The 11,688-nt window shown below is 35.8% G+C and overlaps 1 protein-coding gene across 4 annotated transcripts; it reads right to left on the reverse strand.

The window, feature by feature from the left end:
* Positions 1 to 1,179: 1,179 nt before the first annotated feature.
* Positions 1,180 to 9,726, reverse strand: LOC110940085 (alpha-glucan phosphorylase, H isozyme). 4 transcript variants are annotated; one of them, XM_022181647.2, is made up of 17 exons: positions 9,594 to 9,726; positions 9,396 to 9,482; positions 7,997 to 8,211; positions 7,087 to 7,266; positions 6,667 to 6,843; positions 6,488 to 6,573; positions 6,215 to 6,404; positions 6,037 to 6,129; positions 5,758 to 5,942; positions 5,529 to 5,646; positions 5,314 to 5,442; positions 4,553 to 4,771; positions 4,256 to 4,459; positions 3,853 to 4,011; positions 3,500 to 3,763; positions 1,595 to 1,785; positions 1,180 to 1,472 (listed from the first exon to the last, which is right to left on the reverse strand). In XM_022181647.2, the coding sequence occupies exons 3-17, from the start codon at positions 8,207 to 8,209 to the stop codon at positions 1,346 to 1,348; spliced, it is 2,535 nt and encodes an 844-aa protein (XP_022037339.1). In that variant the 5' UTR covers positions 8,210 to 8,211; positions 9,396 to 9,482; positions 9,594 to 9,726; the 3' UTR covers positions 1,180 to 1,345. The 4 variants fall into 4 exon arrangements, with proteins under 4 accessions (XP_022037339.1, XP_022037338.1, XP_035846572.1 ...); XM_022181646.2 differs by having other exon boundaries at positions 7,997 to 8,244; positions 9,594 to 9,725; XM_035990679.1 differs by having other exon boundaries at positions 7,997 to 8,244; positions 9,398 to 9,625.
* Between the last annotated feature and the right edge of the window lie 1,962 nt (positions 9,727 to 11,688).

The following is an 11,688-nucleotide window of genomic DNA, read 5'->3' on the forward strand; positions in this document are numbered from 1 at the left end:
GATATCAATGAATAAAGAGTTTGAAATGACTGACATGGGGAGGTTACATTATTTTCTCGGTATGGAAGTTCTTTATGACAATGGAAATATTATACTCTCTCAAAGAAAATATATGCGAAATCTATTAGAGAAGTTTCGAATGACACAATGCAATACTGTTTCTACACCTATGGAATACGGATTAAAGTTGTCCAAAGATGATCCGGAAGATTTAGTAGATGAGAGTATATATCGAAGTCTCGTAGGAAGTCTAATGTATTTAACCAATACAAGACCAGACATCATGTTTGCTGTAAGCAAAGTTAGTAGATTTATGGAATGTCCAAAGAAAAGTCACTGGGAGGCAGCAAAGCGTATACTAAAATATATTAAAGGAACACAAGATCAAGGAATTACATATTCCAAAGGAGGAAAGAAGAACCTTGTGGGTTTTTCTGATAGTGATTATGCAGGAGATATGGATGATAGCAGGAGTACCTCAGGATATATTTTTCACTTAGGATCAGGCCCTGTATCATGGCAGTCAAAGAAGCAGAAGGTGGTAGCCTTATCTTCAACTGAAGCTGAATATATGGCACTGTCTCTAGCCGGTTGTCAAGCGATATGGATCAAAGGAATTTTACATGATCTACAAGAATCAAATGACTATTCCATTCCTACTCCTATATACTGTGACAATAAATCAACTATATGCTTGGCTAGAGATCCTGTATATCATGGGAAAAGTAAACATATTCGGGTTAAATATCATTTTATTAGAGAACTGATCAAGAAACAAGAAGTAACGGTTATCTTCTGTGCAACAAAAGATCAATTAGCAGATATCATGACCAAAGCTTTACAACCAAAGGACTTCATACGTCTAAAGGAGCTTCTACGGATGTCACTGAGATGATCTAGCTTAAGGGAGGGTGTTAGATATATATAAATATATATAAGTAAGCTAGATATAGCGTTACATATTTAATAATTATTCGCTTATTATAAGTTATGTATTATTTAGGGTAGTTATCGGTTTCCTGTACATGTATATATACATTCTGTATCATTACTTTCAGATCATCAATTCATAATTACATGAACAATATCATACGATTCCTGCAAATACTCTGAAGAATTTCACGTTCAATTCAATAAACATCCAACAGTTATGATTACTCAAGCAAAATTACACAAAACTAAAAGATATATCAAGTGTAAATAACAAATTACGTGTATAATAAGTTATAACAAGTGCATGATTTTTACATAATGCCGAAAAATATTGCAAGGACAATAAACACAAATAATATAAACATCAAACTTATTATCATATCCAACCTTCCCATTGGAGATATGCGCGCAATCATGGCACAGGGCACTCCTCTATGTTCCAGATCTCCTTTGCATACTGAGAGATTGTTCGGTCACTGCTAAACTTCCCGCTTCCTGCAGTGCTTAAAATGGACATCTTTATCCATCTCTTCCGGTCCCTGTAACAAGCAATGTCAGAATATCAAGGTCAACCCACATGATCAAAATTACTGTTAATAACAAAAAATTAGAAAAAAAAAAAAAAAAAAAAAAAGCTTTCTTAAGGTATGAAAATTCTTACTTGTATGCTTCATCCACCTTAGCTTGTGTGTCTATGTAGGTTGGGAAGTCTTGACCAACAAGAAAGTAGTCACCACGGCCGTACCCAGAGTTCCCTTCCAAAGAATCGAGAAGCGGTTCATAATCATAGCTTCCAAATGCCTTTGATCTAATGAATTGCTTAGCTTCTTCATATCTAGGATCCGGTTTGAACTGCATATTAAGAAAAAATATTTAGTTATTTACCATTGCAGGACTAGGGTGTAAACAGTTGTGCATGAGGCGTGAGCTACTCGATACTGACTCGCTAAATGCTTGATCGAGCCAAGCTTAAATGAGCTCGAGTCCAACTCAAGGCTCATTTAATAAACAAGCTTGAGCTTGGTTAGGCTCACGAGCCTAAACGAGTCTGTTTTTTTATATAAATATTGCTTTACTTGTATAATATTTTAATTACATAATAAATATTATTGTTATATATAACTATACTAAAAAACCCCATCTCTCTCTCTCTCTATATATATATAGGGTAGGGTTAATGCGGGAACCACCACTTATCGTGAAAACCACTTGTGAACACAACCAAAATAAACCCAAAACAAACAATGAACCCCTCACCCCACCACCACCACCCAAAAACTAAAAAAAAACCTTAAGCTTTTTTAATTTGTTTGGGTTCTGTTCACACTGGTTCTCGCCATAAATGGTGGTTCCTAAATGATCTGCACCCTATATATATATGAGTAAAGTACATGCATGGTCAATGTGGTTTACTTAAATTTGGATTTGGTCCCTAGCTTTCTAAAAGTACATAGATGATCCCTGTGGTTTGCTCTTTGTAACACAATTAGTCCCTTACTTTTTTCCAAAAATACATGGATGGTCCCTGTGGTTTACAATTTGTAACGCATTTAGTCCCTAACTTAGTAACTCGGACATGCTAAAACCTTTAGATTTGTTGGTTGGGGACTAAATGCGTTACAAAGTGCAAACCAAAGGGACTATCTGCGTACTTTCGAAAAGCTATGGACCAAATCCAAAATTTTGGTAAACAACTGGACCATCCGTGTACTTTACTCTCTCTCTCTCTCTACACACACACACACACACACACACACACACATATATATATATATATATATATATATAGGACAAAGATCCGTTAGGAACCACCCTTTATTGCGAGAACCGCGAGAACCAGTGTGAACACAAACAGTAATAGCTAAAAAAATCTAAAAAACACCCAAAAAATTTTTTTTTATTTTTTTACTATTTTTTATATAAAAATCGCTACTTTTAGTATCCAAAAAAAAAAAAAAAATTTTTTTTAAAAAAATTTTTTTTTTTTTTTTGGCTACAAAAAGTAGCGATTTGAACATAAAAAATAGTAAAAAAATAAAAAAAAAAAATTTAGATTTTTTTAGATTTTTTTGGTTTTTTGGGGGTTTAGTTTTTAGCATTTTAGCTTGGGGGGGGGGGGGTGGGGGGTTTAGGTTTTTGGGGGGTGGGGGGGTGGGGGTTAGGTTTTTTTTAGGTTTTTTGAGGGTTTTAGTTTTTAGCATTTAGCTTAGGGGGGGGTTAGGTTTTTTTTTGGGGGGGGGGGGTGGGGGGTGGGGGTTAGGTTTTTTTAGGGTTTTTTTAGGTTTTTTTAGGGTTTTTTTAGGTTTTTTTAGCTATTTTAGCTTGTGTTCACATTGGTTCTCGCGGTTCTCGCAATAAAGGTGGTTCTCGCATGAACCTTACCCTATATATATATATATATATATATATATATATTAGGTGTGTAAAAATAATTAAATAAATACAAAAGGTAATTAATAATTAAATAAACGAGCCGAGCTCAAGTTTAGGTGTGCTTTTGCTTGGCTCAGCTCGTTTATACCCCTACCATACTAGTTCATAATTTAGAAAGTCAAAGCGGTCTGACCAGTCCATTCTCTCGGTCTTTCCTGAGCTGGGGGACTTGATCTGCCGTTGCTCCAAAGAGGAAAAAGTTGTCTTCTCCAACTTCTTCTCTGATTTCAACATTAGCACCATCTAATGTTCCTATAATTAAGCACCCATTAAGTGCAAATTTCATGTTACTTGTACCACTAGCTTCCATGCCAGCTGTGCTAATATGCTGTGACAGCTCACTTCCTGGTATAAGAACCTCAGCTACAGATACATTATAATTAGGCACAAAAACCACCTGAAAAAACAATCGTAAAATAGCCAAGATAAGCCCACATTTTTAACTATTTAATAACCTTAAGAGAATAATGAACTATTTAATACCACCTTCAGGTAATCATTGACTTCAGGATCAGTGTTAACAACAGCACCAACATCACTCACAAGCTTCACTATTCTTTTGGCATTTGTGTATGTTGCAAACGCTTTTCCTCCGATCATGATGGTCCTTGGGGTCGTGGTTTTCCTCTCTTCAGGGCTCATTTCCTGTTTCAAATGTATTAACTCTTGAAAATTTGAACATAAGGCTTATAGAGATGAGTTAAATGCCATTTTAGGCCCTATGGTTTGAGCCATTTTGCTAGTTTAGTCCAAAGGTTTCATTTTTCTCCTGTGGGTCCAAAAAGGTTTCACCGTTGCCATTTTAGTCCACTGGGTTTATCGCATTTTTACAATCTTTTCCTATGATTTTCTACGTGTTTGGTACTTGGTAGAAGTGCGATAAACTCACCTTCAATTTTTTGTACCGATAAACCGCACCCAAAATATTTAACAGCTGTCTTTTATACTCGTGGATTCGTTTCACTTGAATATCAAAAAGGCTATTTGGGTCAATGCTTTCGCCTGTTACACGCGATATGTACTGCACCAATCTCTGCTTGTTGGCCATCTTAGCCGAGTCCCATTCAGCTTGAAGTTCTGGATTGTCAGCAAACTGTTGGAAAAAAAATACTCATTAATCATATTGTTTTAAGCAAAATATATATATTTAACAACAGTCAGTATAGAAATGAATGAAGAAACATACCTCCCGCAGACCCACAAGTAGGTCTAGGTTAGTCACCCATTTGTCGGTTTTCAGCCACTTTGTTATAATTAAACTAAGTTCAGGGCTGCAGAATTTGAGCCACCTTCTAGGTGTTATGCCATTGGTCTTGTTTTGGAACTTAGTTGGCCATATGGAAACATAATCGGCGAACAGCTCGGCTTTTAAGATATCACTGTGCAACTGTGCTACACCATTAACCTGAATAAAGGGAGAACATATCATGAGATTAACAAAGGGAGGTGAGCCAGTTTTCTCAAGAAAACAAAAAGTACTATAAAGAGTAAAATGCCATTTTTGTCCCTGAGGTTTGGCCTGTTTTGCGACTTCCGTACAAAGGTTTGTTTTCCGCATTTAGATCCAAAAGGTTTGAAATCTTGCCATTTTCATCCGGCTCGTCAACTCCATCCATTTTTCTCTGTTAAGTCAGGGGTATTTCCGTCTTATTTGTTAACTTAAAGGGCAGCTCGGTCTTTTTCACTTTATGTACAAGCATTTAGCATAATGTACAAGTATTCAAAAGACTGAATTGCCCTTCAAGTTAACCAAAAAAAAAAACAAAAATACCCGACTCAACAGAGAAAAATGGATGGAGTTAGCGAGCCGGATGAAAACGGCAAGATTTCAAACCTTTTGGATTCAGATGCAGAAAAACAAACCTTTGGACAAAAGTCGCAAAACTGGCCAAAGCTTAGGGATGAAAATGGCATTTTACTCTACTATAAAAGTTAAGTTTTTCTTACCGTATGCCCAGAGACGACACACAAGTTTGCCATGCGTACAACGGGTTTATTCGGGTTGTGATCCAGAATGCGGATATCATTAATCTTACTCTCAAGGTCGGGACGTGTTGATTTTATCATTGCAATGAACTGCATACAGTACAATTTTATAACTAATCACCAATTAAGTACGTTGGTTATATAATCAATAATAAGATAATAAAAAAGTTAAATACTCGTTTATCAATTTCTTCTATGATTTCCATGTGGCGAGGAAGAAGCTTCGACATCACTACTTGTGACCATTTCTCCAATGCCTCGGGCAGAACAGTGTGGTTCGTGTAAGCAATTGTCCTGGTCAGTTGTCAAAGATAAACAAACAAACAACTGGTTATTATGACCATATAGTAATATTAATGTTGTAACAATCTATAAAAATTAACGGGCGTGAACGGATTTAAATACTTTGAAGTAACATCCCAAGCATCATCCCATCCTAATCCTTCTTCATCCATCAACAATCTCATCAATTCCGGTATTGCAAGAGTGGGATGTGTGTCATTCAGTTGCACTGCCACTTTCGTTGGAAACTCTGACCACGCACGCACACCCGTTCCGTCTTTTCTTTCCTTAAATCTGGCGATAATATCCTAAAAAACATAAAGGTTACAAATTTACTATCTTTCAATACACATTAAACGTATTGGTATACAATAACAAGATGAAAAGATTGGCAAAATAAACCTGTAGTGAGGCACTGCATAGGAAAAACTGTTGTTTCAGTCGAAGAAGTTTTCCTTCCTCCGTAGCATCTCCAGGATAGAGTACAGCACAAATCTGCAGATAATAATCTATATTCAAGATATCGAATTTTACTCGAATAAGGAATATATTATCGTAAAGATGATAAGTTTTGTTGCACCTGTGAAGCTCTAGCATGCAGTTCAGCAGCAGACTGATACTGTCCATCGTTAAATTGGAACAGGTTGAAGTCTTGAGCACTAGCTTTGGCCTCCCAAAGGCGAAGACTATTGGTATTCTTAGTTTTGTATCCCGGAATTGGAATGTCATACGCTAGAGCTTGTAGAACCTCTCCGCCAACCCATTTTCGACTGTAATTAATTAAGAATAAAAAAAATTAAAATTTTGTAATAGAATAGCTAAGTTGAACAGAAAATTTGAAGTCTGTGCTTACGATCCTGTGGGGAGGACTTCGACATGGCCAAAGAATCTGACCGGAAACACGACATCGTGTCTGACAACTTCCCAAGGGCTAAATTTCTGTTTTTATATCATAGAGTAGAAAAGAACTAATTATAACCAAATGATTAAATAAAAGTATTGAGGTGCTGAGGTGGACCGTGGAGTTCAGACCTCAAGCCAGTCTTCTGCCATCTCTTCTTGGCCAGCTTTAGAGATCCTCTGCTTGAAGAGTCCATACCTGTACCTTAGCCCGTACCCCCATGCTGGCAAATTTAATGTTGCCATTGAGTCCAAAAAGCAAGATGCAAGCCTCCCCAAACCACCATTGCCAAGTGCCATATCTTTCTCCTGCAGTTTTTATAAACGGAAAAAAGAAAAATTAAAAGTAATCTACAAACTACAAATATTTCACTTAATTCATGTGTCATATGATACTATGACGGCTGGATAAAGGTGAAGCTATTGGTATTACAAGGTTTATGGTGCATCATCATGGAAAACAATTGGAGGCGTTGAGTTTACAGATTAAGCGTGGATATGTAGAACACGTAAGAACATATTATTTGAGTTAATATATTTCTAAAGAATCACCTGCTCAGTGATTTCTTCAAGTTCATGACCCAGCTTATTCAAAGCACTGGCATATGCATCTTGAATATCCAGGTTCCCAATGGCGTTAGTCAATGCCCGTCCTTGGAGAAACTCCATAGATAGGTAGTATGTTTGTTTTGGGTCGACTTTGTGATAGTGCAAATAGGTCTCATTCCATTGCTGCAGAAGCAAAGAAGATTGACAAATTAGTACAAAAAATCTAAATCATGCCACACCAAGAGCCGAGTTAGTTAAGGTTCTGATGATTCAGCGTTTATCTGTGCACGCTTGCGTTCAACCAAATTCCAGCTCAGAAACTCATGTATAATAGTTTTTTTAATTATATATGTGGAATCTTATTTATTTTCAAAGCATAACATATTTTTTATATTTTTTTTCTCTATGTGCGCTTTTCTTAAAAAAGCCCACGCTTTTTTTGCGCCTTGCACCTAGGCTCCGGGCGAGGCCGATGCGCCTCGCCTGCGCCTTGCGTCTTTGACAACATAGGAACTTTGTGCTTCCTTACTTAATGTACAATCAAAATATTGAAGGGAAAAGATGTCATTAGCAGGGCTGCAAACGAACCGAACAAACATGAACAAGGTCTTGTTGGTGTCCGTTCGTTAAAAAAGTAAACGTATTCGCAAACTGTTCATGAACACTTACTGAACAAGATTTTATGTTCGTGTTTGTCCATCAAGGAAATGAACGTGTTCGTATTTGTTCATTAATTTTAGATAACAAACACAAACAAACGTTCATGAAACAAACGAACACAAACGACCGTTCACGAACACAAACAAGCGTTCTTGAACAGAAAAAGCAAAACGAACAAACATATATCAAAAGGTATGTAATTTACAATACACTAAATATTTTATTACAAAAGTTAAAGCGTAAGTAACTTTACTTGTATCAGGCGGTCACGAACACTTTCTGCTGCTGCATAATACGCTTGCTCGGGCTCAAACTTGACAGGAGAAAAATGTGGACTGTATTGAGCATGATACTTGATATTGGAAGCAATATCTGTTGGATCTTCTGCTAGCGGATGAGCAGCAACAGGAATCTTTTCAGAGGTCTTAGGTTTAGCAACACCGTTGACTTTTGTGGTAGTCTCCATCCCTGGAATTACCAGAGGCTACTCTACTTTATATACTGCAAAGATAAATTTAAAACCATGATTATATAAAAACTTGGTACATAACTACATATGTCACGCAAACCACGATCCATTTCCGTGAAACCGAGATTTCTGGAGTACAGCCAAGGAAAATATGAAAGTGCCCATTCTCGAATCAACTAAAATCAATAACAGTAATTGCATGTTGGGAATTATTTGGTCATACTCGTGATGCACATGCATGAAGGTGGCTAGAGATGAAGAATCAAGTTGAGTTTAGGACTTGATAAGTTAAACAACATTGTCTAGTATCCTGTACGTGTTATGTTAGGATTTGTGTTAAGACTGTTAGATACATATTATGTAACTAATTAATAGGTATCCTAGTCATGGTCTAACGCTTTAGGTTAGCTATATATACCATGTTTATTGGTAGGGATTTGTAATCAAGTTTTTGAGTAGTTTTCTTGATGGGAGTTAGCCATAATTTTAGGTTCGTTTGAGTATCGATTGAAACTTGATCGCATGGGCGGCTTTTATGGTGTGCGGGGAGGACCACCGCACAGGGCCCGTGATTTCGAGGGGCACGTATGTTTTTTTAAAAAATCCGATATATATATATATATATGTTAAATATCTTTTTGTAAATAGTATACCCATACCAATTCCAATATAGGCCCATTTACAAATCAATTTCTATGTTTATCATTAAGGCATAAGGGCACATTTTTTCGAACTCCAACAGGTACGTGAATTCTTAGAGACGCCCTGCTTGATCGCGCACCTACTGAATTGATCTGATATGATTGTAAGTACACATACATAAAGTAAAAGATGCATACCTCAAGTCAAAATCACGACCAACCACCCACCCCCCCCCCCCCACACACACACACACACTCCCCAAAAAAATAAATAAATAAATAAATAAAATTCCATTCACTTGGCCTAAATTGATAGACGCACGTTGAGAGGAGGTTTTAAACATACAATAAGCAATCATTTGAAAGGAGATCGTTAACCAATGATGCGTACAGACTGTTTGATCAATAAACAAAACAAACCCTAACTTAAGCAAAACCAAACCAAAAACCTAATTATCCACTAATCAATGAACAGAATCACAAATAACTAACAGAATCAAAGTAACAAATATCTCAAAATCAGTGAGAGAAACAACACTTACACGGTGAAATCAATCAATCAACCAATCTCTCCAATTCACAAGAGAAAAGACAAAACTCTCTTAGCAATTGCAATGCAGCTTCAAAACCTGAGGATTTAGTGACAAATTATAAATGTATTAATAGCCAAAATGTAGCAGATATTTTGATAGAAAGTTCCAAAAACAATTTGAGAAAAGTAGCTGATGGAATATGCGTACAGTGTGTGTTTGTGTGTGAGAGAGAAAGAGATAAGTAATGGAAGTCTGTTATGTGATGTGTGATTGTGTGGTGGTCGAAAGTGAAGACGATGATGATGATGATATATGATATTTTTCAGTGAGCTGAAAATTTGTGATATTTTCGGTGGCACGTGTGGAATGACACGTGTGAGTTTTAAGTAAAAGAACGCATTACAAGATTTTGAATGGAGATCCGAGTCGTTTGAAGTTTTCAATGAGTTTTATATTACATCCTTTGTTTCTTCGTAATGTTCGTTAAGAGTCCCTGAGGTTTTCATAGATCTATTCAACTTGAGTAAATTGCCAAAATCGGTCCCAAAGGTTTGAGTATTTTGTTATTTTCATTCAAAATAACTTTTTTTTGTACATAATCATTCATTTTTGAGATTTTTTATCATATTCATCCAAACGTCTGATTTTTTTGCCAAAATCATCCCTAAGATTTGAGATATTTTATCATTTTCATCCAAATGTTTGAAAGAAAAAAATAAAAAAATTAGATGTTTTGATTAAAATGACAAAAAGTCCCAAAAATAAAGGACTATATTATATAAAAAAGTTGTTTGGAATGAAAATGACATATCCAAACCTCATGGACGATTTTAACAATTTATTCATTCAACGTGTTTGAATGTGTGTTTTGATATAGGGGTTAAGCTATTTTCACACCTAAAATTACTTTTGCAACATGTGATGTGGCATATTAACTTTTTTTACTATAGTCATTAATTTATGGTAAAACATAATTTTGGATTTCTTTAACGTAAAGAAAACTGTAACGGTAGATTTATAGTGAAATGTATTACCCAACATCTTTTTAGTATATTTTTTATTGGTTATTCATTATCAGATCAATGTTATATAACCAGTGGCTGATCTTGCCCGTTGAGCGTCTCAGGGCCAAAAGACACGGGCACTAAAAAATGCCCGGACCGAACATAGTATATATAAAAAATTTCGATCGAAATGCAGAAAATTAGCACTACGATCGAAAAACTTGCCAGGGCCGTGGCCCTGGCACGGGCCTTCTAAGAACCACCCCTGTACATAACATCTTTATGTATGTTGATGGGTTGGATGTTTTGGTAATCGTTAGCCTACACCAAATATTATGTGTTTCTTAGCTGAATTTTGTTAGCTAGAGTATCAAGGTCGGGAATCGTGCATTGGCTTATACTCCATTTGATGATGGATTACGCTTGTGTTACATGAATTTCATATATCTATCCAATGCCCACCCACCATGTGGTGTGAGACATATTGACTTATGCATCATGCTATCGATATGTTATTTCATCAGCATACAAAACATTTATGTATTGATTTGAAATATATTCAACATTTGTTCTTACCTCTTGCATAAATTATATAACTACAAATTTCATGCAATGAGAGTTGTACCTCTTGCATAAATTATATAACTATAAATTTGATGCAATAAGAGTTGTACCTCTTGCATAAATTCTATCATGTGACAATGTATGTTGATAACTATAAATTTATATACTATTAAAAGTAAAAATTTCAAATGGGTTAAAATGTAAAAGAAAAAACTTTAAGGTTGAAAGTGAAAAATCAAGTTTTTTTTTTTTTTTTTGAAAAAGTCCCCAAGCATGAAGTACAAGTCATGATACACAAAAGACTTGCTAATTTATATTTTATCTCAGACTGGACAGTTTCATTACTTAGTGTTGGAAATTTTATGAAAATAGCATTTTCACAAATATAGGAAAATGATTTTTTCCTATTTTGGACTAGAAATAAATATAATAAAATGAGCGGGTTGTATATATTTATTTGTGGGTTTGTGTTCTATATTGGAAGGGCTTCGCAACCAACTAAATCACGTCCAAAACGGAGCTAAGATGAATGAGATATCGATGCTCAAAGTTTGCTGTTTGAAACTTGAATGCTGAAATAAGTGGGAAAGTGGCACCTTGTCCTACATCGGATGAGAGATGGAACTTAAAGGGGTATTTAAGTAGGATCTCTCCATCATTATTGTTTCATGGAAGCACTCACTAGTGTACTCGTGAAGGGTGCGGAGCACCCTAACCCGTACACGCGCGCGTTG

Source organism: Helianthus annuus, chromosome 5 (genome assembly GCF_002127325.2).
Source record: "Helianthus annuus cultivar XRQ/B chromosome 5, HanXRQr2.0-SUNRISE, whole genome shotgun sequence".
Classification (NCBI taxonomy): domain Eukaryota; kingdom Viridiplantae; phylum Streptophyta; class Magnoliopsida; order Asterales; family Asteraceae; genus Helianthus; species Helianthus annuus.

What these genes read in the sequence shown, in the direction of transcription:
- LOC110940085 (XM_022181647.2), bottom strand. Translation starts at nt 8,209, where the DNA reads ATGGAGACTACCACAAAAGTCAACGGTGTTGCTAAACCTAAGACCTCT. An exon ending in TGCATGCTAGAGCTTCACAG is followed by an intron (nt 6,130 to 6,214) that starts GTGCAACAAAAC and finishes TATTATCTGCAG; the next exon opens with ATTTGTGCTGTACTCTATCC. An exon ending in GTGTCGTCTCTGGGCATACG is followed by an intron (nt 4,772 to 5,313) that starts GTAAGAAAAACT and finishes CCCTTTATTCAG; the next exon opens with GTTAATGGTGTAGCACAGTT.